Source organism: Quercus robur, chromosome 12 (assembly GCF_932294415.1).
Source record: "Quercus robur chromosome 12, dhQueRobu3.1, whole genome shotgun sequence".
Classification (NCBI taxonomy): Eukaryota; Viridiplantae; Streptophyta; class Magnoliopsida; order Fagales; family Fagaceae; genus Quercus; species Quercus robur.
The window spans coordinates 6688139-6713332 of NC_065545.1; the positions used below are offsets into that span (position 1 = coordinate 6688139).

Below are 25194 nucleotides of genomic sequence, written 5' to 3' on the forward strand. Positions count from 1 at the left end.
GTGTATGATAATTGGCTGCTAGGTACCATCACACTTTGGCTTTTGTCCTAATACAGTCATCTGGTGCTCTCATAGGCATAGCGACTTTACAAAAACATGGCAACCAAGCATTGCAAGATGATAAAGAATTTTCCTATTTCAAATTTCTTATTCCTCAACTTTTAAAAAATAATAAAGTTATTTGAAAAACATGTACCTAAAAAATAAAAATTTTAAAAGTCTATACTTCAAAAACTTTCTTGCAAAACCAACAAATTACAATGACTCATTAAATAAGTTATGTGAAAAAAATATATACATACATGAATAGTTTTATCAAACCGATCTAGGGGTAAACTTTTTTTTCTTTAAAAAAGAAATATTTATTAACAAAAAATTTCACTAACCACTAAATGACAACTATTGAAAATCTCAAAAAAAAAAAAAAAAAAAAAATGACAACTATTGAAGCGGCATATTATAATTAATTTAAATAAAAATGTTGTTGATAGCATATAAAAGTAACTGCTCTAATTATAACTTCTCACGTCAATAATTGCGGCAAAATATATATATTTTTAAATGAAAATTTTGTATACTGTACTATGCTTGTAAATGAAGTGTACTTGCTGCGTCTATGTAAGAAATTCCGTGAACTTTATTAGATACAGAGAACATGGAAGCAGAAAGGGACATCCCAACCCCTTTACTTGACAAGCGTCCGGATGGAACAGCTAGTGGGATGTTTCTTTTATCTAGTATATTAAAAAAATGCCCCTATCAAGACCAGCCTCAGGCCCACAGTTTAGATATTCTTTACACCACCACCCTCACTACATTTCTTTCAGTTCACACTCCAAGAAAAGTCTCAAATCTATTACTATACTTTTATAACTAGTAAATGTTGGCTAAAGAAAAAGTGTGCGTTATTATCAACCAAAAAAGAAAAGAAAAAGTGTGCGTTGATAGCAATAGAAAGTTCACACACTATGGCAAGTAAGAGGAAGAACAAGAACATGCAAAGATTCAATGATGAACAAATCAAGTTGCTGGAAATTACGTTCGAGGAAGAGTCAAGGCCAGAGTCTCGGATAAAACACAAGCTAGCTAATGAGGTTGGACTACACCCTCGCCAGGTTGCTACTTGGTTCCAAAATAGAAGGGCCAGATTGAAGACTAAGCAGATTGAACGAGAGTACAGCTTATTAAAAGCTAGTTATGACACTCTAGCTTCCAACTTCGAGTCACTAAAAAGAGAGAATCAGTTGTTACTCCTTCAGGTACCATTATTTTAGTTACTAACAATTATTAAGAACAGTTTTTTATTAGAATAAGTGGGGGTGGGGAATTTGAATCCAGGTTCTCCCTATAGAGAGAATTTGATGTTTTCATTGAGTTACAAGGTTTTTAACATGTTAAGAACAGTTAACTACAAGCAGTACTGATAAGTATTCTGTGGTGCACAAACAGTTGCAGAAACTGAAAGATACGCTGGATAAGCAACATGGAAAAAATGGAATGAGTAGTGACAGCAACTCAGTGAAAGGAGATTCTACTTCTGAATCAAAAGAGAAGCCCAGCATTCTATCAGAAAGTGTCAACCATAACATCAACATGTTTATAGGTGATGCTAATTGTGAAGATGCTGAGTGTACTGAGGAAGAAACTGGCATGCTGAACATAGCAGAACCAATAGATGATTCCTCAACATCATCAGAAGATTGGTGCAGTTTTCTTGACCAGTCAAGTGGTAATTCACAATGGTGGGAGTAATAGTTTTGAGCAACTGCACAACCCCTACAATTACAGTAGCAAGAATATGTATGAAAATAATTTTCCTAGAGAGTAAGGTAATATGATCAGTATTGCATTAACACACTGTTCACTTTTGTACAAGCACGCCCGATACCCATTGGTCACTTCACTCACTTTCGAGTTGGTTAACAAAAATGGAAGAAGTCGTCTACTCAAATATAAGAATTCCAAAGACCTTCTCAAATAACTAATAAGGATTTAAGTATTTAACTGACTCCAGATTCCACAAGTGCATCCACAATTAAAAAATGACCATCAAAAGAATAACTAAATCCAGGACCTCTATAGTCGTCAGTTCTATAAGTTTAGATTCTCCACCTTATGCACATGTAGCATATCTCAGTGTACTACAGGTAAAAGAGAAGGGAAATGTTAGGAACACAGCTATTTTCACTTCTTCTTTTTTCTCACAACTTATTTGGATGGTAAATTATGATTAGAAATTGGAGTGACATCACTTTCATATCAACCCACTATTGACACTACTTTATTATACCCTAATCACAACATGCCATATCGACAACTTTGCACAATTTGCGTCCCAAGACTTATTGTAAAGAGAATTTCTTACTCAGCAAATAGAATTACTTCAGCCAGCTAGCTTCTATTCATGCAAGTGCACACAATACACCCATATGTATATATAAAATCAAATTGTTACGCAAAGATAGCAGTAGGAAGAAACAGGAATTTCAGCAGATATTCAGCCCCAAAAAACCAAAGGAATATCAGCAGATGTGCGCTTCCATGCACATGTTTTGATTTATTATTTCCTGAATAAGCATTAGTCTTTAATAGTACTGAAGCTGAAACAAACACAAATTCATTAGAATCTGGTGGAAAGTTCAAATTATCAAATAATCTCAGAAATATATGCAATAAAATTCAGGTCCCATGAAGAACAACTGAATTTGACTGATAATGAGAAAGTTAAGAGCGTTGAAGAACAAAATTTTTATAATGGCCACACTAAATTGCAATCAGTATTTCTTTAAAGGCTAAATTGCATATTTGGTCCTCAACCTTTGACCTTTGTTTCAAAATCGTCCTTATATTTTAGAATATTTCAAAAAGGCCCTTACCATCATCTAAAAGATGGAAAGTACAACAAACGAAATTAATAAAACTGAGGTCACTTTAATGACGTTGCATGAATTCTGTTGGCCACATCAACATTTTTCATCCAACAAATGACAATTAGAACATTTTTCACACAATTATGAAAGTATAGGGACTAAAGTGAAACATTTTAAAGTATAAGGACGATTTTGAAATAACAGTCGAAAGTTGAGGACCAAATATGCAATCTAAGCTTCTTTAAATTAGATATGGCTTTATTAAAGGATTTAAGAATGGCCATGCAAGAGTCTGCATATGGACTCTCTTACCTTGCATATATTACACTGGAACTGTCTATATCCCCCAAATTAGGATTCCCTTGCTGTGTAACCACGTTAATAACTAATGTCATACCACTTAATATTTCACTCTAACAAAAACACCAAAGATTTTGAAATCATGCATTCTATAACTTTTGACCAATAAATACACATATTCATTACTAATTACATTCACTCTCAAATAGCAGGCATGTGTGAGAGAGAGAGATAGAGAGAACAAAAATCTAGGAAATCCAAGTTTATATTACTTGAGTAAGAAAACCCCTAACTGCAGTTCATAATTTTTCATCAAACATTGGTTGAAGATTAGAATAGTACATACACTCGTCCACAGAGGATATTATACAAGCTAAAAAGCCAATGCATGTCCCATACCTTTATTTATTTTTATTTTTTTTGAGAGGAAGACAGAAGTCCCATACCTAAACACTTAGATAGTGCTGACATGATCACCACAAATTTCTCTATTAATGACCTTGAATATTTTCAGCCTCATTCAACATTCTTGGCAGCCTTTTACGTTTAAGACTTTAAGGCAACAACATAGCATATTCTCAATAAAGAAAGTTAACTATAACTTAAAATAGATACTCTATCCTATTATTTCAGCTTTGTAGGTGAAAATTAATCCCATAACATGCTTTACAACTTCCACTCTACTGATCCTACTAATAATGAAAACTAAATTCCCATATTAGTATGTCCCATAACAACATACTTGGTCCCATAGTTCCTTAGTGTAATGTATCTGAAACAAACCATTAAATTAAAATAAAGGCCAAGCAGACACAATTGGATGAGATGTATACCTTTGTAAAATACATTGAAGTGAAAGGAAAAGTTTCAAGGTATACAAATACAACGAATGGTCTATTTTACAATTTCCCCCACAAAGATCATTAGAAAAAATTACAAGCATGCACATGTCCAAATTTTTTATCAGCACGTATTGAAAAGGAAGTAAAGAAACTCTGCTATAATAAATCAATGTATCCATCTAGAATTTTAACAACAATCACAAAATTACAGATATGCTGAGAGATGGATATTAACAACCAAAGCAATACTTACATAAACACCTAAAGCTCGGATTTGACCTTCATATCTCCATTTGGTAACATGCTTTGTGCTTGTGCAAGCCGCTTTGATTCCTGCATTAGATATAAAAGGCAAAAAAGCTTAATATGGTAAACACAAAACATTAAAAAGAAGATACACTAGACTTTTCTCTCAGATAGGCTCCAGCTTGGTTTACTTTTAGAGGAAAAGCTGATTAATTACTTGAATCAAGAATTGACTTCAACGTTGGGTGTTTGAAATTCTCATACCATTCAGTTACCAATCTCCATTCAAGATTATGAACATAACTGTTTTTAGCATTTCATTCTCCATTGAGTAACATAACTCAAGTAACACAATCGCTTGAGGAATGAGATGCGCATCCAGAATCTTCTAAGACAAATTCTTCACATTTTATGCAACAGCAGAAATAATAATACAGAACTAACAAATAAAGAGGTACCCTACAATTTTTTTTTACTTGATTAGTAAGTTACACAAGCACTTGGTGGGTTTTGAACCCATGACCTCACCCTCCATCTCAATATTATTGTAGGAGGAAGTGCTAGTTGAACTATAGCTCATGGGCAAGGGGTAACCTTTTACAAATGGAGTGGTTTTGATCTTATACATGGCATTAAAGGGAATTGGGGGAGAGCACGTTGGAAGGAGGTTCTTCATGTAATAATGGCAAAAATAATAATAAATGTTGAATTTAAGAAAATTTATGGAGTGACGTGTATAGAGCACCATTCTATGAAATTAGTGCATCAACGCAAACATAACTTACAGCAGCAGAGGCTGCACGTATCTCTCTATAAGATTCAACTTCATCAGGAAATGTTTGTTCAAGTTCTTCCATAAGATGCTTGCGTAAACCCTGAAAAAATATGTAAGGTCAAAATAAAACCACAAATAAACACAAAATCCATTATTAAATCTCAAATTTACATGAAGAAATAGAAGTGAAAATAAATAATTATATAAATATGTCATATCAGGAGCAAAAGCAACCTTAAAGGCATCAGTTTTGCCTTTGGTGATCTGATTCTTGGCAATACAGCTGTTTATGACATCCCTTGTGAATTCGTCTGGATTCTTTCCATCATCAATCAAACTAAAAGAGAAAATAAAATATCAGCAATCACAAGTAAAGAAAACCTGAATTAGGTTCTAAAAGACCATTTGTAGTTGAAAAAAAAAAGGCTAATCAGGGGAAAAGACTCACTTTAGCACTTCCATAGGAATTTGAATGTTGCACTTCTCAGCCAATTTAACCATGTTGTCAAGCTCCGTGACAAGAGAATTGCTGCAAAACCAAACCCACAGTGGTTTATGTCTTAGAAAAGGAAGTAAAAAATAAAAAGAACTAATTGCAATAGATAAGACAAAAGAAACATACAGGCGATGGAGAAGAGGAAGCTGAGAGGCAGCATTGAAGGAAGAGACAGTAAGGTAGAGCTGGTGAAGAAGGCCCAAAGTTTTCTGAATAGAGTTGATGACATGGTTCAGGTTCTGCTTTGGATCGTCCACAGCAGGTGTAGCTGCCATATCATTGGTTTGAGAGATCATCATCCCATTGCCACCACCACCAGTCCCTGCTGTTACAGCACTCTGTGATGAATCCATTGTTGTATTTTACTTCAAAAACCTCACTAAGACTTTTGAAAATATATCTGTTGCAAAGAAATAAAGTACAATATGAATATAAAGAAATTAAAAGCAGACAATTAATTGTTAAACGATATCTTTCTGTAGATATCAAAAGTTTTAAGGAACCACAAAAATAATTCAATCAATAAAATAATGAACATGCCTGAATATATACGCAAAAAAAAAAAAAAGAAAAGAAAAGAAGAAGCTGTCTTAAAGGTATATTCAAATGGATTTTTATCCAGTCCTCTCATTCAATTTTCCATTATATAGGAAGCAAAAGAATATTTTTTTTTCATAGGTAAGAAAAATTATATTTAGAGGAAATTAGTCCATTGAAGAAATGAAGTAGGCAAAGAAAATATGTACAACAGAATGGATTCTCTAGAAGTAAATCACCACGCAACATGACCAATCAAACAAAGTTCCGGCAAATACAGCTAGGAGCTTGTACCTGAGAAGCAAAAGAATTTTAAGAGAACAAAGTTGACTCAATTAATGATTTCATAATTATTTTAAAATACCATCATTTATTAAAGGGAAAATTACAGCACCCTCCCTTGAGGTTTTACAAATACACTACCGGGGAACGTTTCATGAAATGAAACTCCCCCCTCTAAGGTTTGTATAATTGCAACAGTTAAGTTCATAACCTCACAAACTGTTATTTTTATTAACAGGATATTCCATTTTTAAAACAGATTCTTACCCAGACAATGCACAAAATGACACTCCCCTCCCTTGAAGTTTGTGGATGACTGATACTCCCCCTTAGGTATGTATAAATTAATAGGAATCTTTTTAAAAATAGAAATATTCCATTAATGAAAACTAAACTTTTACATTTATATAAAGTAAACCATGAGTGGCATGTTATAGAAACAATCCATTAAAGCTCATGTCATGACCCAAACCCAAATTCCGGATTTGAAACCATGAGTGGCATGTTAATATCAAGCCTAAACTTGATACACTAACTTGTATGCATTTTTTTTACTTCTTACTACTTGCTAGTCAGAGCATCTAACCTTAACCTTTTTTCTCCAATGGATAACAAAGCCATTAATTATTTAAAATATCACATGTTCACAACATAAAATCTCCAATCACATCAAAGGTTCCACCTCTAAACAACTGATTTTGATTCTAAGGTACAAATTCTCAACAGAAATAAGCATAAAAATACCTAAAATAGAAAGCAAGTACTACATAAACCTAAAACGGACACAGGCAAAACACAACTAAGGCTCTTGCTGCTCCTCCATTGCATAGAACATGCTTGGGCTGAGTGCTAAAAGACTTAGTAAGGGGGGTTAGGGAGAATGAAAATTTAGAAAGAAAACATGAATGCATGTATATCAAAGGCTTTTCTTAATATGTGGATATGCTTTGAGATAAAATTCTTTGAACATGCACAAATAATTTTTCATAAAATTTATAAAAAATTCTTTTGCATAACTCTGAAAAATAACTTGCATACTTTCTTTAAAAAATAAATCTCTACACATGAAGAAAATACTTTTCTTAGAAAATTATATCTTATTATATAAAGCAACCATTTTTCCTTAGAAGATTTTTTTTTTTTTTTTTTTTTTGATAAGTAATTTCTCATGAGAAAACTTTTTAAGACCTGATGAGGAAAACTCTTACTTCAAAAGAATCAAAACTTATTAACATCACAATCATATTTCATGATTTAACATCATATAAGACGTTTCCTAATCACTTTAAAACATAATTGTTGATAAGTAAATAATTAATAATTTCCTTTACCATAACATAAAACATAATTACTTAATAATGCAACTTTGGTAAATTTGTCGAGTAAGCATGAAGCATCCAACCCTCTTGGGCCAGGCATCCAATAGTTCCCACCATGTCGGGTATTCCCAAGTACATACATGCTCATATCATCAATCACAAATGGCCTTGGCCACTCATGATGATCCTTCATCAATCATAGAGATGATCAGCATCCACCCAAGTTGGTCTTGACCAAATAAAGGTAGGCTACTTCATTCATCTCACAATTTGGCCTAGGTCACATTCCACGGAAAGCCCATACCGTTATCCATACTGGAGAAGTTCAAAACATACCATATAACTTGGCCATAAAACAATCCTTGCTTCTCAAACTTATCGTTTTCATAACATTTAAATGTGACATCACATATCCACTAATTTAATTGTATAATACATAATTATGTACATAATGTTCTTATTAAAATTAAAATAAGTTAATGAAATATCAGCTTCTCAAATCATGTCATGACCTTCCAAATATTTAAAAACATAATTTCCCTTACCTCAGAGTAGAAGAAACGCAGGCCTAAACTTGAAGGAGAACAATCCTGGGTACTAGGAACACCTAATCCAAAGATTAAAGCTCAATATTCTTAGTTCATTAATTTAAGGAAAATTAACATATAACTCTTAACCTAAAACACTCATGCAACTCAAGAAAATCCTAACCCACCTAAAGGAGGTTCCCCAAAAAGCAACTTACATACATCAAACATTTTAATGCCCTACTTCAAAACATGCAGTTAACAAAGCAATATCACACATCATTCAATAAATTGAGAATTATTAAAATAGAGGTAGTAAAGCTTGTGCCTTTCCTTTGGGAACTAAAAATAAACAAAACGAAGGAATAATAAAATTCAACCAAGTAGTAACTGAATCACATAAGGTAAATACAAACAAGAAACTACAAGTCTTTTAAATTACATCTGAGGCATAAGATTATACAATCTGGGAGGCTTTATCAATAGCTCACATTACAATAACAATAACAATAGCTCCAATGATGGAAAGAAAAGAATACTCCGGTAACTACCTATCGAACCTCATAGTCAACAAGAAAAGAATACTCTGGCAACTTTTACCTCAGCAACTCGGTCTTCTTTGTTACACTTCTTCAATTTGAACCAAATTTGTAAGTCAAATCAATTTTCTGTTCCTTTCTCAAATTTTCCTATGTATGTACATATATAACCTTTTCCTTTAACACTAAACTATCTAACCCTCCCCCATTGTTTCTCTCTCTAGCTAAATCTCTCAGTTGGAGCCTCTCTCTCTCGCTCGCTCAAGTGAGTCCTCCCAAGATCTGAGAAAACAACAAACACAACTTCAATTTGTACTCCTAGTTTTCTTATTTCCAAGCAATTTATCTCTGAATTTTCTTATTTCTTTATATATATATACATTTCTTTATTGGTCTCCGATAATCTTGATATTTTGCAAGTATAGTACAACTATATAATCCACTGATTGATTTGTCAAATTACTTGTTTAGCATCGCAAAGAGTTATACCAGGTGTAACTTGAACATGACCTATATGTGGGTTTCTTGTACCTGCTTTTGGGTTCTACTCTTGTTAGGTTGGTTTATTATTATTCTTTTTCCCAATAAATTAGCTGAATTTCATTCAAGAAAAACACTTACAACAGTAATGAAATAATCCCATTAACACTTAAAATTCAGGAGCACAGCTAACAGAATCCTAAAGTACATTTAAGAACTGAGGAAGATATTTCCCATTTACAGCATAGAAATTTGTTGCAGATAGTGTTTTTGAAGCCTCATTCAGATTGGACATGAGTCTTTTAACTTCCCATTTTATGTCCTAGATAATGGACTCTTCACTCTTTAGATTCCCAGCATGGATTCTGGCATTACGCCGGATCCAAAGATGATACATGACTGCCTCCCAGCTCAGCTTGCATAACACTTCCTTAAGGTTATTGCCCTTCAAATTATGCAATCCCCAATTGACCACAGCATCCTAACAACATGCAGGATTTCCGCAAGGCAGCGTACCATCTCTTCACTCCATATGCTTTTAGAAAATGATCATGTAATCAAAGAATAAATGATCTCTACTCTCCAAGACCCTTCTAAAAAAAACCCACTGTTGCCCCATTGAAGGAACCTATCATATGAGTGTGAAGTCTACTTTTAAACACAAGCCATCCATGAAAGCATGCTTCAATATAGCTCTGAGAAACCAAATTAATTTCCACCATGGAATTGTTGCCTTTTCACTCTAACTGCACACCAAGTCATGGCACAATTGAATTAACCTTTCTTTGGGGTTAGCCACATAGGCTAGTCTTTATCTCCATTCACAACCAAGCAAAATTTTCTTTGAATGGCTACAAACTCATATGATCTCTCAGGTTTTCATCTCCAATCCCCATCCCTCGACATGCTAGCCAGCTTTGTATCCATACTACTAGCAGCATCATAAATGACCCTAGGTAAAACAAAAAAAAAAAAAATTCATATAAAATTCCATCTGGGTGCCATGAATCATGCCAAAGGAAATTTGGGATCATCTCCAATAGAAAATTTTAGATATTTCTGCCAATCCTCTTAACTTCAGTAATTTTCTCCAACCCCATGTACTACTGTCTTGGGTGCCTTTACACACCAAAAGTCTTCCCCTTCAATATGTTTTATATGAACCCATGCCACCCAAATTGAACTTGTTTGAGCAAAGAGGTTCCAGATGTGTTTCAAACAAGACAGCTTATTCCACTCCTCAATCCCCTTCAAGCCTAACTCACCCTCCTCAGAAACACAAATGCCTTCCCAAGTAACTTTGCCATTACCTGCTGCCTCATCAGGACCATTCTACAAAAATTAGTAAAGCTTTTGTTCAACAATCTTAATGGTGATGTGGAATAATCTTAATTAGTAAAGCAAACTTGGTTGCAGCAAATCCTGCACAATGGTGATGTGGCAGCGTATTATAATGACACCTGTCAAGACTATTTTAATCACTTCCAAGTTCTAACGAGACCTTTCACCTCAATCACTTTATCACAAAAAGACCATGACTCTCTAGCGATCAAGCAATGAATTAACAAGCAATCATGCATGAAAGCTTATTTCAAGTTGCAACCATGATCCTGATGTCTACCAAACTTACATTACGCATTCAAATCAGTCATGTGTTTTCCTATGATACTTCACGTAGATTTCATACTTTGAAACAACAGAAGTTAGATAAACTTTGATATAAAATTGATCAGACCCATAAGCTGTAAACTAAATAGTAAATACGGATACAACAAATCAGCTACTAAACACAACCAAACTATTACAACAAATCAACACCTACCACCAGTAATCACCACTCTATTAATCACAATTCCAGCAGCACTCTACGCTACATAACTCAACTAAGATCAGGCCAAACTCAATTATCCAAGCTTTAAAAATAAAAATAACAAAATCAAAATTCTAAAAACAAATGTAATGAAATGTGTTAGTTACCCACGCAAAAAGTTATAATGAATTATATCAATTTTCAATGATTTGTCAGCGTAAGCAAAAGTTTTAATTTACCGAATCTCCGAAAATAGAAGAAATTGTATGATTTACCCACAGCAAACCCTAAAACCCTCAAAAATAATAGACCGATTTGGAGGTCGGTTAGGTAACAAACCTAGAAAAATTCTGAGTTGTAGTCTTCATCTTCGCCACAGAGATTTCTATCAAAAGAAGGGGTTGGAGCGGTGGTTCTTGTCGGCTAAAAGGTGGTGGTGGTGATTTTTCTTTTTGATTTGGTTCTTCTGCCCCTGCTGCGTGTGAGAGAGAGACAGGAGAGAGAAACAGTAGCGTTAGGTTAACGGAACGGAAAATTTTATTAAGATAGTTTTGACAGGTGTCATTCTAATACGCTGCCACGTCACCATTGTGCAGGATTTGTGTAACGTTGTGGGATTTATCCCCCTATCCTCTGTTCTGAACTTTTGTCATGGGTATTTGAAGTTTAGATCGAGATGGTCTTATGTCTTAAAAAGAAAACCGCCACTGTCCTAAACTTTTGTCTTGGGTATTTGAAGTTTAGATGGAGATGGTCTTATGTCTTAAAAAGAAAAAGCAAAACGAGATGGAGATGGTCCACAAAGTTGTAGTTTATTTGTTGTTCTCTTGTTCTTCTTTAATGTTTATTTTTAGTCCAAAAAAATCAAAAATAAAAAAACAACACAAAGCTTGTGTACAATTTACAAATACATACCTATGGTAAGGTCCATTAGGTCCCTACTAAATCCAAAGAGGCAGTTAAATTAACCAATGAACCCCAAACCTTATTTTCTCTCTTAAGGACAGCTAATTTCAATGCAACTATATTTTTAATTTAATGCACCTAAGGTACTTAAAAAAAGAGTAAAATATAAAAACTACAATTGAGATTTTGGTTAATACCAAACACCCAACGTATTTAAAAATGTTCGCAATCCGTGGGTTCCGATTAACTCAACTGGTAAAGTCTCTGATGGTTAAATGAGAGATCTAGTGTTTAATTCCCGTTTATTAAAAAAACTGATTGATGTTTTAATCTGATGATAAAGAACTATCATCAGAAGCGGACGTTATAGGGTGAAACTCTATCTCAAAAAAAAAAAAAAAAAATATATATATATATATATGTTCGCAATCCTCTAAAGAATATTTCAACAACATTTTCGAGCTTAGTTTCAATTGCATTCTATATTTTTGGTTGTTATATCTACCATTTACTACCAGGACACTTCACTGTGCATTAATTCCCATAATATTATCATTGTAGATATGCACTGTGGTTAAATTGAATTTGATTTGGGGGAAAATAAGCACAAATAGTGTTAAGGTTGGATAGTGTATGATGTGGATGCAATAAATAAACCAATGTTTAATTACTTGTTTTAAGAACACAATTGATATAGATTATGCGCTAAAATCAATTTGCAATGGGAAATTTGAATAAGAAACCAAAGATTGTTTCAATCTTGTAAAAGTATGTAAAAAAGCTTGCATTTGTATGATATTTATTTGTTACAATTATCACTCTATGTGTTTCTCTCTTTGTATTTTGTGTGTCCCCTTTCTCTTTCTTCTTTCTTCATTTTTATATGAGTTATTTCCTTATTTTTCATGTTTTGTCTTTGTCCACCTTGATAACTTTTGATCTTATCGGGTTCTTCTTTCTTGGTTTTTCATCATGAATGGAGCTTTCTAGAGCTTCTTCTTACTGTTTAGGCATCCACCTGGATAACTTATGATCTTATCGGGCTTTCATTTTTGGTTAGTCATTATGAATAAAGACTTCTGGGGTCTTTTTTAGTGTTTAGGCTTTTCCATCTACATTAAATGCAGTGATGCTAGGCAGGTGACCTTCATTAATGTGGGGGTTGTTGTGGAATCAGCTGGAAATCTCATACAACTTCCTTGGTAAAGTTGATCTTCTCTGGGATTTACCTTGATAGTTCAGACACTACCTTAAAACTAGGCTAGGAAGAAGATTGGGCTTGATCAATAGTCCAAGGTTCTGTACTTGTTATTAGAATGGGTCAGTCTATGTTGGATTTGTTTTTTGTGTTTCGGCCAATGTTTGAAATGGGCCAAACATTTATCCCGTTATAATAAGGCCCAATGTTTACCCCATTGCATATGACATTAGGAAAACATTAAGATAATTTTATATTATATTTCAATTTGGTTTATAATTTTTTAATTGTGTTAATTTGATCATTAACATTTCAATACTGTGTCAATTTAGTTTTTGCTGTTATTTATTTGATGAAAATTGCTAATATGGCAAATGACCAAAATTAAATTAAAAAAAAAAGTTTTCGTTGATGTGGCAATAAACAAACTTTTTATTTTAGTCATTTGTTACGTCAGCAATTTTCACAAAAAAAATGACAGCAGAAACTAAACTGATACGACACTAAAAGGTTAGAAGCCAAATTAAATTTTTTTTTTTTTGAGAATTCTAAATATTTTTAACACACACACATGGAAAGAGGGAAGAATATCTTAAAGAAACTTATAGTGGTTGTACAGGAATTGGGCCCCCGATACAGGGCTTAAGCCCTTGAACCCGTGTTCCTCGGGCCTAAGCCCCACAACACGTCATACAACCGTCCTCGTACTTGGACCTTAAGCCTCGATCTAGATTCCTCTGAGCACAATTTGGGCTCAGGAACCCGAAATAAGACCACAATGAACACCTCAAGCAAACCCCCCCAATAATTTATGACCTGGATAGGAGAGTTCTTGCCCAGAGGCGCACTATGCCTAACTGTCCGGCCGTGCATTTAACAACGTCACTACCGAGCAAACGTCGGAAGTGGGAATTAGTTCCAATGCCACTTCCACAATTCCGATGAAACATCCACTTTGAGATGATGAAATTGGACCTCCATTCGCACTAAGAGGGAGAAGTAATCATAACTCCTCCACTCATCCTAACCTATAAATAGGAGGAGAGAGTGAGGAAAAGGGGTTGGCAATTTTGGGAAGAGTACTAGGAAAAGAAAGTAAACACTTAAAGAGAGCAAAGGAGTGATTCTGTTAGGAAGAGAAAAAATGCGTGAGGAAATAGAAGTATATTTAGGTCTGCTGAGCATAGGACCACTTACAGTAGGAAACCCAAAAGCCCACAAAACAAATAGATTGTGAGCCAAAGTAGAGGTTAAGCCCAATAGCCATATATTTTGGGTACGCACAGTAGTGGATATCCAAAATGATCAAACTTTTGAATACACAGCACAGACTTTAAGCCAAATTAAAATATAGTATAAAGAATATGAATTAAATATGTAATTTACCAAAAAAAATGATGAGCCACTCCAAATTTAATTATTTCAATAAAAACCACTGCCTTTCCTTACTTATAAAAAACCACCACCTTCCTTAAGAAAAAAAAAAAGAAGTAAAAAAAAAAGGAATATTTTGAATACCAGGTTCTTCTGGGTAAAACTAAAAAAAATAAAGAAGTTAAAAAAAAAGGAATATTTTGAATACCAGGTTCTTCTGGGTAAAACTAAAATATGTATTTTTGTTTGAACTTTGAAATCGGAACCTACGCATTGTAAAAAAGGAAATGTGGGCCAAGGCAGTTGCCGCGAAGTTCGCTAGGAATTGCTCCCTTGGGAAATTGGGGTTGGGACGGTTGGAGCGATAAATACATAACCGTACATCGCTATCTTTCCGTCTATATATTTTTTTTTGAGAAGGATCTTTCCGTCTATATAATAATGAATGAGAATACATTTCAAAAATACAATAAAGTTGACAAATTAGACAAAAAAGTGGAGCCCACGGCATAATCATCACCGCAAACACACATACAATTACATTTACAAGCACACAGATTTTATCAATCTTTCTTTTTTACGACTATCACACAGCCGTCAGTGCTCGTCCCAGTCAACATCACACACCATGTGACTATCACTAACACCTAATTCTCATCCAACGGCCCATATCTCCTACAAACCATATCATCGAACGGCTGAGATCTCACCTCTCGAGGATCCAAAAGGGTTTCGCAAAATCCAAAGCAAAGCCCCCATTTCCAACCGCGATTCCTTTCCTATACAAAATTGACTATACAGTAGTACAATATATCACATCCAACGGCCCGATCGCCTCGTACCGCATATCACAGAAAGCAGTTGGTGAAATCATAACATAAGGCTTCCAAAAGAGAAAGAGAGAGAGAGAGAGAGAGAAACAGGGAGCAGAGAAACGAAGCTATGGAGAAAGAGAGAGAACATCTGGTTTACTTGGCTAGACTTGCTGAGCAAGCTGAGCGATACGATGGTATCTTTTTTTATTTCTATGGATCTTTTTTTTTCCTTTCTATTTCAGCAAAATTTTGATTATATATATATATATTATTCGTGTTTTTTTTTTTTGGCTGTATTGATTTGTAGGTGTATGATATTCTATTCATTTTGATCATTACGGTTTGTTTGATTTGTGTTGTTTACTTGTTTTTACTCATGTAAATAGTGCTGATTTGTTTCGCCTTTTGGATTTTTTTTTTTACTACAAAATGGAGCATATACTAAATTTAAAACAAAGTTATTTGGTGAAATCTGATAAATTTTTTAAGCAAATGTTATTGTAAAACAATGAGTTAGAGATTAGAGAAAAGAAAAAACTCTTTGGTAAAGTGAGCTTAACGATATCATCTAGGTTTTAATTAATTAATTAATTAATGTTGAAAAAATGCCTAATTGAGATATTGTTCATCAGTGAGTGTTTTCCTTGTCTTATACTTTTCCAGAACCAAAAAAAGCCTTAATGATCATGATTTGGGGTTTACTTATCATTTGACATCGGTAAAGAGTTGATGTGGGTGTTCACAATTAAATGAGTTCGTTCTACACTTCTACCAAATTTTGTTTAGAGTGATTTTATGAAAATTAGGCATGATGATGTGCAAATTTAGCGAATTTTCCGCGCTGATTATTTATTTATTTTTCCTGCGATTACATCTACGGAAATGAATTCAGATCCAAAGGTGTAGTTTGCCTTTCATTATCCTTGCAGAGCAATAGTGGACTTTTAGTAATTATTTGACTTTTTAAGTCATTATTTTGTCACATTTTCTTGTTCCAGAGATGGTTGAAGCAATGAAGAAAGTTGCTAAACTGGACGTGGAGTTGACAGTGGAGGAGAGGAATCTGGTGTCTGTTGGGTATAAGAATGTTATTGGGGCAAGAAGGGCATCGTGGCGGATCTTGTCTTCCATTGAACAGAAGGAGGAGGCCAAAGGGAATGAACAAAATGTCAAACGGATTAAGGAGTACAGGCAGAGGGTTGAAGACGAGCTCGCTAAGATCTGCAATGACATTTTGTCAGTCATTGATAATCATCTCCTTCCATCTTCCTCATCTGGGGAATCAACTGTTTTTTACTATAAGATGTGAGACTTCTTTTACTGTTTTTCTTCTACCAGACTTAACTCAACTTACTTTGAAATTATGAACTTGTGTATGAAATAATTGCAGTTTTGGCTGTGGGTTTAATTGGGTTGGGTTGAACCATTTAACATTAATTCATGTAGCCAAATTTATTATAAAAAAAAAAAAAAAACCGGTTTGATTCTAGGCCAATGATGAATGAACTTTACTTGCAATTTTGTTGGTTAGAAATCTATATTGGAGGGGATTTTAACTACCAGTCTTCTCGGTCCCTTGTTTTGTGTGCTACGATCAGCTACCAAGTGTCTTATTTCTTAGTGATATTTCTCTATATTTGTTTGGGGGGTGCTTTCTCCGGTTGTGTATATTCCTTTCTTTCACAGATTATTTGAGTATGTAGTGTTGGTTTTCTTATGGTACTTTTATGCGTTTGTGTTGATTATATTTGGACTGTGATCCATATTTCTGTGTCACAGGAAAGGAGATTACTATCGATATTTAGCTGAGTTCAAATCCGCTGAAGACCGTAAAGAAGCTGCTGATCAGTCACTTAAGGCCTATGAGGTATGTTTTACTTGGTTTCTCTTGCTGAATCTCCTTTTGCCTCTGTTACTAAATTCCCCTGCCCCCTTTTATGTTTTCCTCATATTATTATACACTGAACTAAATTGCTATCTGGATTTGCTCTTATGCTGCAGGCTGCTACTAGTACCGCTGCTTCTGATTTGGCCCCAACTCATCCAATCAGACTTGGCCTTGCTCTGAACTTCTCTGTTTTTTACTATGAGATCTTGAACTCCCCTGAGAGGTTGATATGCATCTCTCTCTCTATAAGTCTGTATTCTTTAACTAGAAGTAGTAGTGGTTTGTTTAACCATGTCTGCATTGTGCAGGGCCTGCCACCTTGCCAAGCAAGCTTTTGATGAAGCTATTGCTGAACTTGATAGTCTTAATGAAGAATCTTACAAGGACAGTACCCTTATCATGCAGCTACTTAGGGATAATCTCACATTATGGACCTCAGATCTGCCAGAAGAGGGAGGTAATAATTGTCACTAATCTCTATCTCTGGCTCGCTCTGGGGATTTTGAGACTTCTGTTGACTTATTTATGCTTTCAAATTATATCGATTCTTCTAGTTGTAGTTTCTGTTGCTGAGGAGTTTAAGGTTTGGTGCATATAAGTTTCAGAGAAAAAAAAGGTTTCTAGCATTTGTTGTTAAATTAAATATAGGCCATTTTCTAATTTACTTACATTTGGTGGTAATATTCTTTGGATCCCCTTGCAATGAGTTATACATTGTTTTTCTGATAGATTGATTAACATGAAATCTTGTTTATTTTGGGGCTAATGCTAATGAGGTTGCAATTACATCCTGAAAACCGATGTTTTAAAGTGAAAATGATTCTTTTAGGTTAAGAAGTGCTCGCCATTGTGAGCATGAAGTAATCTATTTTATTAATAAATTTTGTTGCTTATCTAAAATAGAAAAAAAATAAGAATCGGGGATAAATTTACATTTGGTGCAAAAGATCTTTTTGAAGTTGTGACTAAAGACTTCAGACTGTCCTGATTTGATTTCAAAGTGTTTGAGCAAGCTTTTACTTGTAAGAATCAGGTTATAACTGTTGGATGAGAGTTCTTTGGAATAGATTTTCAGCTAGGTTTAGCTATTGGACTTTTTCTCAGGGGTGGGGGGAGAGGTGAAGCAGATATGTAGATCTCAATGCCCTTGTCCTTTGACTCGTGTAATATAGTGTTTCTATCATTGCTGCAACCGGTTAAAGTTGGTCTGTAAAGTCTAGGCTCACAGGATAGAGAGATTTCCCAAGTTTGTAATGCAACATTTTCTCTTTTTATATTAAGTTCAAATTTCAAGCCCTAGTGAACAGTTTTGATGTATATGGCCTTATCGTTTATGATTAAATCTGGTAAAGGAGAAACTAAACTTAGAATAAATTTCTGCTTTTAATTGAACTTGGATGGTATTAGAGAATATGGTGTCAAGGAGAATGGATGCATGCTGATTTGGGTGGATGTGATGCTTTTGAATTCATATTATCTTGTTTTGAGAAATGAAATATAGTCTAAGTGGGATCTTAATGTATTTTGTTGAGGTTAATCTTTGCAATGAACACACATGAATTATAGGGTTGGTTTTCATTGCATAATATATGACAATTCCTATATGATCAAATTTGTACTGTTTTTGTCATAGCTATATGGGGTGTGAGGCATATATTTGATATCAGCCTTGAAACCATTTCCAACTTTGCACCTTGGTCTGCGGCCCATAAGACTGGATTTCATGATATATGCTTTTTGTATGAGATAAACTTGGGTGGCATCTACTTCTTATCCGGAAGTTCCTAACAAAGGAGAGGAGACTGGTATCAAATAATTGACAGTTAGATACATCTAAGATGTCAATGTAGTTTCATTATTTTTTTAATTGTGGTGGAAAATTGGTTTGATGACCTTACAACATGTTCAGATGCAAGTTGTTAGCAACTAAATTGTTACTAGAATTTGTTTTTGTGTAACTAAATTTAATCATATAAATTTTCTTCTCTTTTAATAGCCACACATCCAGTGTTTGCTGGACCAAATGTCAACTCCCACCTTATAAACAAGGCATGGATGACTGGGTTCAACCCCATACGGGGTTTGAGTACCTATAAATAAAAAAAAAAGGAAAAAAAAAAAAATAGAGGGGGGGGGGGGAGGTTGTTTAAAAGTGACCAGTATACAACAGTTGATATGACATTTCATTGGACCAATGAGTCTTCTTGCTTCTTGTTTTATTTGTAAATGGAGCAATGTGTGTTGTGTTGACCTATGTATAAGTTGTGCACCTAGAATTGTTATTACATGTCTATCTTTGATTTCACGCTTTTCGTTATCAGTATGCATGTTTAATTTTGTGGGGGAGAATATGATAATGCCACAGGAAAGGAGGGGGAGGGGCAAACTTATTTAAAAGATGTACTTGAAGCTTTATTTAAATATTTAAACGTTTGAAAAGGACATTTCAATGACTTCATTTACTGCACCTTGACTTTATCAAACCCAGTGATTGGTCAGCTTCGAGTGTTTCAGATTAGGCACAGATGACTCGTCATAAAGTTTGAAATCTATAATTGTTATTCTGCCAACCATGGTACCTAGGACAAATCTTAGATAATCAGCTATTAGTATACATGTGTTTGGCATTCGATTATAAGCTAGCTTTTTGCTTATTTTATGTACTGTTTGTGGTCCCTTGGGAAATACAATTTCTCAGTCTTATGTTTTTTACTATGTTTTTGTGCTATAAGAATTTGTGTGGCCTCCTGGGAAATACAATTTCTTGGACTTATGCTGTAGACTTGTGCTGAAGTAGGAATTTTACATTCGACAGTTGATGAGTCGTTTATTTTGATTTATTGAAACTCGCAGGTGAGCAATCTAAAGTTGATGAATCTCCAGCAGAGGTAAGGTTTTATTTATTTATTTATTTATTTATTATTTATGCAGTGAAATAGAAAACGCAAATGTTTACCTTTGGGTTGAATGTGAATTTTGACTAGTCTAAAACATCAACTCTTGTTAGATCCTCTTTCAGATTGATTTTGTAATTTTGTTTACTTTACAATTTTTTCCCCTTCATATTCCCATTCCTTTTGGATAAATTACTCACTAGTGTTCGATTTTGCAGAGTTAGTTGGGATAGGAAAGAGTTATTCTTTGAACCTTCGTTCGTTGAGGGAGGAATGGTAGGGTGTGCGCAGGGCTTATTTGCTTACTAGTAGTAGAACAAGGATTTGTGACTATTGGCTTGTACTGTTATCTGCTACTTTAAACTTTACCTTATCTGCTACATTTATGATTGTGATGGACATTTATGTCAATGTGATCTACCTTGTTTAAGTTGCCTGTTTTTAACTTTATTTGCAGGCTGTTAGGTTGATCACTTAGCCTTATCATCTATCAGTTGCAACCTAATATGAAACATCTGTCCTGAACTTATACTTGGTAAAGAGAGATGAATAATATTATTTTCTGGAAAAAAAATATACAACCTCATTGTGGAATATCAATAAAACACACAACCCTCATGAAGTTTTGAATGTAACACTTAAATACCTCGTGGTATTGCTTTACATGTAAGCTGTTACAGATGTTTTGTATACTGGTGAAAAGTATACAAAACCCTTGTCGTTTAGTCACAGATGATTCGAAACAAATGGAGCTGACGTAGGCTGTATAAACTTGATGCAGTCGCATTACAACGAGGCCCTTTGATATCTAATTGATTGTCATATCTTATAAAACTGATAAATATATATATATATATATATATATTTTTTTAAGTGCAAGCACGCAGATGTACAGGAATAAGTATTTAAGAGCTTTATTTAGCAACAAAAAAAAAAGAAGAAAAAAAGAAGCATACTGGTGAAACTAAGTAATGACTAATATTTGTGGAACTATAAATTCTTATACTGCTGAAAATGGGGTATAAGTCGGTGAAAAAGTTACATTATTTCCCTGGTAAAAGACTTGTTAAAGTGAAAAATGAAAAAAAAGAAATAAAGAAAAGAAAAAAACTTGTTAAGAATTGTAAAGTGGAATAAAAGGTTTAAAATGTATTCTTGTTCTAGCCCCCATCTTAACTCCTTTTTTTATTTTGATCCTTGGGAGGTGGACTCGTTGGACTTAGTGGGAATTGCAAATCAACCAGAAAGGATTTCAAGTGCTTGTAGAACTCTTTGGGCTTCTCTACACTGACGGCGTGCCCTACATTCTTGATGACTACTAGTTGAGCATTATCCCCCAAATGCCTGTATTTCAACAAGTCCCCAGTACATAAAAAAAGTTAATAATACACTGCATCAAGCACTCAAACTAATCAATATTAGTACTAAATAGTGAAAGGTAAAAAGTCAGGGTTTATACGTTTTTAATCTTTGACCCAGTTCCAATGGGAATATTTGATCATGGTCTCCCCATATTATCAGCGTAGGCTGCATGAGAAGATGTGAAAGAAAATTGAATTATCTTTCCACTTTTGCATTCAACTCATTAGCTGTGTGGGAGAAATAAGAGAAAAACAAGAAAAAGAAAAACAGTTCTGAACCTGAGATATTTTAGGAAGGTTTACAAGTTTCCGGTCTTTGGGAATAGCTCGGACCAAGTCCCTCCTCTCCTCTACATATTCGGCGCACATTGCCTGCCCATACAGCCAACGAATATGTACATTTATTATTAAAAAAAAAAAAAAAAAAAAAAAACCTACGTACTTTTTTTTTTGGGTAAAAAACCAACCTTTTCAAGCTTTCGCCATCTCAGCATTAATATATATATATATATATATATAATAGAGATGGGTCCTCAATTCATTTTGTTAATCAAATTAAATCACTATAACCATGTGCTATCAAATTTTTTGTTTTTATTTTGAATGGAAGATAGAGCACGTGCTATCTAATTATTGGTTGCTAGTGAGTAGTGAGTAGTTACAACTAGACAAGTGTCCGCAATTGTATGTCTGTATGTTAGTGTGAATGGGTGGACAAGATAAGAGTGCTTAGTCCGAGTCTGAGAGAGCTAATTACTTACATCAATGAAATCAGTGAGCAAGCAAGAGGGCATGAATCCAAAAGGATGAGGTCTGAACAGAGTGTAGCCCATCAACTCCTTGAGCTTCTCAGGCGTCTGAGGCACCAATATCCTAACAGCCTCTTCCAAATCCGAGACCCTGAAAACACCATTCCTCAGGTCCTTCTCTTCCATGCACACGCCGGCGCAGCATAGCACCACCCTCTCCACCACCTCCTTAAACTGCGCCGCCATGCTATACCCGACAAACCCACCGTAACTGAGGCCCACCAGGCTCAGCTTCCTCACCGAGTTGGCCTCCATGACTCGCATCACGCACTCGGCCTGGAACGACTCGCTCCGCTCAGGCCGAGTCGTGAACGAGTCTCCGAAGAACACGAGGTCGGGGACGTACACGTTGAAGTAAGGGGTGACGTGTCGGATGAGGTCAGCCCATTGCCACAATGCGTTGGCTCCTAGGCCGTGGATGAGCAGCAGGTTGGGCTCGGACTCTTTGTGGGTCTTTGGGACCCAGCAGTGCATTACGGTGCCGTCTTTGAGGTCGGTGATGGTGGATCGGAGCCCCGATTTGGTGAACGAGGATCGATAGCACCAGTTCTTTGATTCGGTGAAGCTGAAGCACTTAGACATTTTTGCCTTGGAACCAACTGGAAGTACCTTAAGAGTGTAGAATAGTTTGAAATATAAATGTTGAATAGTAGAGACTAGAGACCGATAAGAAAGCGCGGGTGGGTCAAATGGGTGAGTGGGAATCTATGTACCTAATAAGAATAAGAAGGCGTTGATTGGTTGACTGGGAGAATTTCTTGTGGTTGTGTTGGTTAAACGCTGATGTTTTATTTTTGTAATCGTTTCGGTTAATGTATAATCTAAGGAAATATTTTAATTATTTATTTTAAAAAATATTTTATGGGAATTTGAAAAAATTGTTAAAATTTTTTTTTATTACTTTTTCATAATTTTTTTTTTTAAAATAGTTTATTAATGTATGTTTTAAGGGCATACGTTAATATAATCATTCTATAATCAGTGAAAAGTTAAAATGATTGTCAAACAATTAATTCAATAATCAAAATTATTAGTGTAAGGACGTGATTTGCAACAACCCATAATCGTGTTGGGTTCGCATGTAAAAAGGCCCAAACAATATCATTTATAGAGCGTGGGTTTGAAAGACTAGGCCTTAGTCACCAGACGGTGAGTTTTTCGTGGTGTTCATACATAGCTAAATTGTGTTCGCCCTGGGAGTCCTTCTCCTGGAGGCGAGCTGGGAGGCTCTGATTTTTGGCCATTTTTCCTAGCCTCCCTCTTTGGATTGCTTACTTTTCCTTTTATACTTGCATGTGTTCCTTATCCTTCGTCCACGTGTAGGATCGATTTTTCCCAGACTGATACTTGTCCCATCAGCCCATACCCAGAGTGGTTGGGGGTGGTTGTAAAAGCTGAAGAGTATGGCTCTGTCAGGTGCAGAGTATTGAATGGCAGTAAGGGCAGCTTTCCCTAGTCGTTATACTTTCCAGCGTATCTTTCTCTATTGACCTAGATATTTTAGATTTTTTTCAAGCTGCTCCTATACCGTTTTTGTCCTTCCTTCCGGTGAGACCTCGGACATGCCGAGGACTGAATCGTCTTCGGCTGTGTCCCAAGGCTATTTTGTACTTGTATTACCGAGCTTGGGGTATAACCTTCCTCGGCTCGGGCCTTTGGGCCCCAACGGATAAATGGGCCTGGCTCACAAATTATTGGGCCCCACAATTAGATATGAAAAACGTGGATGTAAGTTTTCTAGCTTTTAGAAATAACGAGAACAAGTTTCTTTTCAAACTACGTGGATGTAAGTTTTCTAGCTTTTAGAAACAACGAGAACAAATTTGGAGATAAACTTTTCAAACTTATTTTATATATTTTTATTAGATGTGAATTTTGAAAATATAATTGTTGAATTGCATGATTTAACACGCATGTCAAATTTCGTTCAAATCGAATGTATTTACAATTAGATTAATGACCTTATTTTTTATGCATAATTTTAGACCACAAAACATGAAATTTGAACATTTGATTAAAAACATAGCTATTAATCTTTGATTTTCTTGAAATTTTGCAAGTATAGAGGATATAATAATAACATGTAATTCAACTGTTAGATTTTCAAAATCTATATCTAATTAAAAGATATATATATATATATATATATAAAGAGTTTGAGTAGGGTTCTCTCCACTCCAAACTAGTTTTAAGAGAAACATTTTCCACACACAATAAAATTTACTCTTTTTTAATTATTATTTTTAATCTCTTTTTATAGAGGAAAATTATGGACATTATTTTTTATTATATATTAACAATAATCTAACAGTTAGATTTTTAAAATTCACATTCAATTAAAAGATATATAAAAAGTTTGAGGAGTTTTGTTGGGTTACACGCATGTGAGTGAAGTTCTACATTGAATAATAATGAAAATAATGAGTAGTTAATATAACATAATTGAGTACATATCTATTGAGCTTAAGCTTTTTGGATTAAATTGTGTCTCTATATATTATATTAATTATTCAAGAAAGTTTTCTAAGGTGTGTTTATCTTGTCAATAGAGTTTCTCTCCAAACTAATTTTGAGAGAAGCATTTTCCATACACAATAAATTTACTTTTTTTTAATTACTTTTTTTAATCTCTTTTATATAGGACAATTATTGACATTATCTTTTTATTATATATTAACATCAATCTATTTATGTTAATAATTATGAAAAAAAATTGTAAAATTTGATACCATGTTATGTAGTTATTGTTTTGAATAAGGAGCAAAGGCTGTGTATGATTGCATATGCTGATTTATATTCAGCAAAAGGAAGCCACCCACTAGAATACGAAAAGTAAAAGGGAGATGGCGGAATTTGGATCACATGTTCAATTGATGTTGTGAGATGAATAGATTATTCAATGTTTTTAACATAATAATATGCTTGA

At 34.5% G+C, this 25194-nt stretch overlaps 4 protein-coding genes across 7 annotated transcripts; 2 read left to right on the forward strand and 2 right to left on the reverse strand.

The window, feature by feature from the left end:
• The first annotated feature begins 785 nt into the window (after positions 1-785).
• On the forward strand, positions 786-1853 carry LOC126707957 (homeobox-leucine zipper protein ATHB-12-like). Its single transcript, XM_050407721.1, has 2 exons — positions 786-1259; positions 1450-1853. Exons 1-2 carry the CDS (start codon positions 969-971, stop codon positions 1750-1752), a joined length of 594 nt encoding a protein of 197 aa, XP_050263678.1. The 5' UTR covers positions 786-968; the 3' UTR covers positions 1753-1853.
• Positions 1349-11691, reverse strand: LOC126707959 (mediator of RNA polymerase II transcription subunit 10b-like). Of its 4 annotated transcripts, none has more exons than XM_050407723.1 (8): positions 11363-11689; positions 8213-8274; positions 5656-5929; positions 5482-5562; positions 5268-5370; positions 5044-5133; positions 4266-4345; positions 1349-1776 (listed from the first exon to the last, which is right to left on the reverse strand). In XM_050407723.1, exons 3-7 carry the CDS (start codon positions 5880-5882, stop codon positions 4274-4276), a joined length of 573 nt encoding a protein of 190 aa, XP_050263680.1. In that variant the 5' UTR covers positions 5883-5929; positions 8213-8274; positions 11363-11689; the 3' UTR covers positions 1349-1776; positions 4266-4273. The 4 variants fall into 4 exon arrangements, with proteins under 4 accessions (XP_050263680.1, XP_050263681.1, XP_050263679.1 ...); XM_050407724.1 differs by lacking the exon at positions 1349-1776 and adding an exon at positions 1826-2141 and having other exon boundaries at positions 11363-11691; XM_050407722.1 differs by lacking the exon at positions 1349-1776 and adding an exon at positions 2343-2600.
• A 3552-nt stretch (positions 11692-15243) lies between these two features.
• On the forward strand, positions 15244-20528 carry LOC126710279 (14-3-3 protein 7). Its single transcript, XM_050410667.1, has 7 exons — positions 15244-15510; positions 16315-16621; positions 17096-17183; positions 17318-17427; positions 17513-17661; positions 20058-20092; positions 20317-20528. Exons 1-7 carry the CDS (start codon positions 15444-15446, stop codon positions 20320-20322), a joined length of 762 nt encoding a protein of 253 aa, XP_050266624.1. The 5' UTR covers positions 15244-15443; the 3' UTR covers positions 20323-20528.
• A 529-nt stretch (positions 20529-21057) lies between these two features.
• LOC126710278 (uncharacterized) lies at positions 21058-23046 on the reverse strand. The gene is made up of 4 exons (XM_050410666.1): positions 22221-23046; positions 21739-21831; positions 21558-21625; positions 21058-21442 (listed from the first exon to the last, which is right to left on the reverse strand). The coding sequence occupies exons 1-4, from the start codon at positions 22848-22850 to the stop codon at positions 21271-21273; spliced, it is 963 nt and encodes a 320-aa protein (XP_050266623.1). The 5' UTR covers positions 22851-23046; the 3' UTR covers positions 21058-21270.
• Between the last annotated feature and the right edge of the window lie 2148 nt (positions 23047-25194).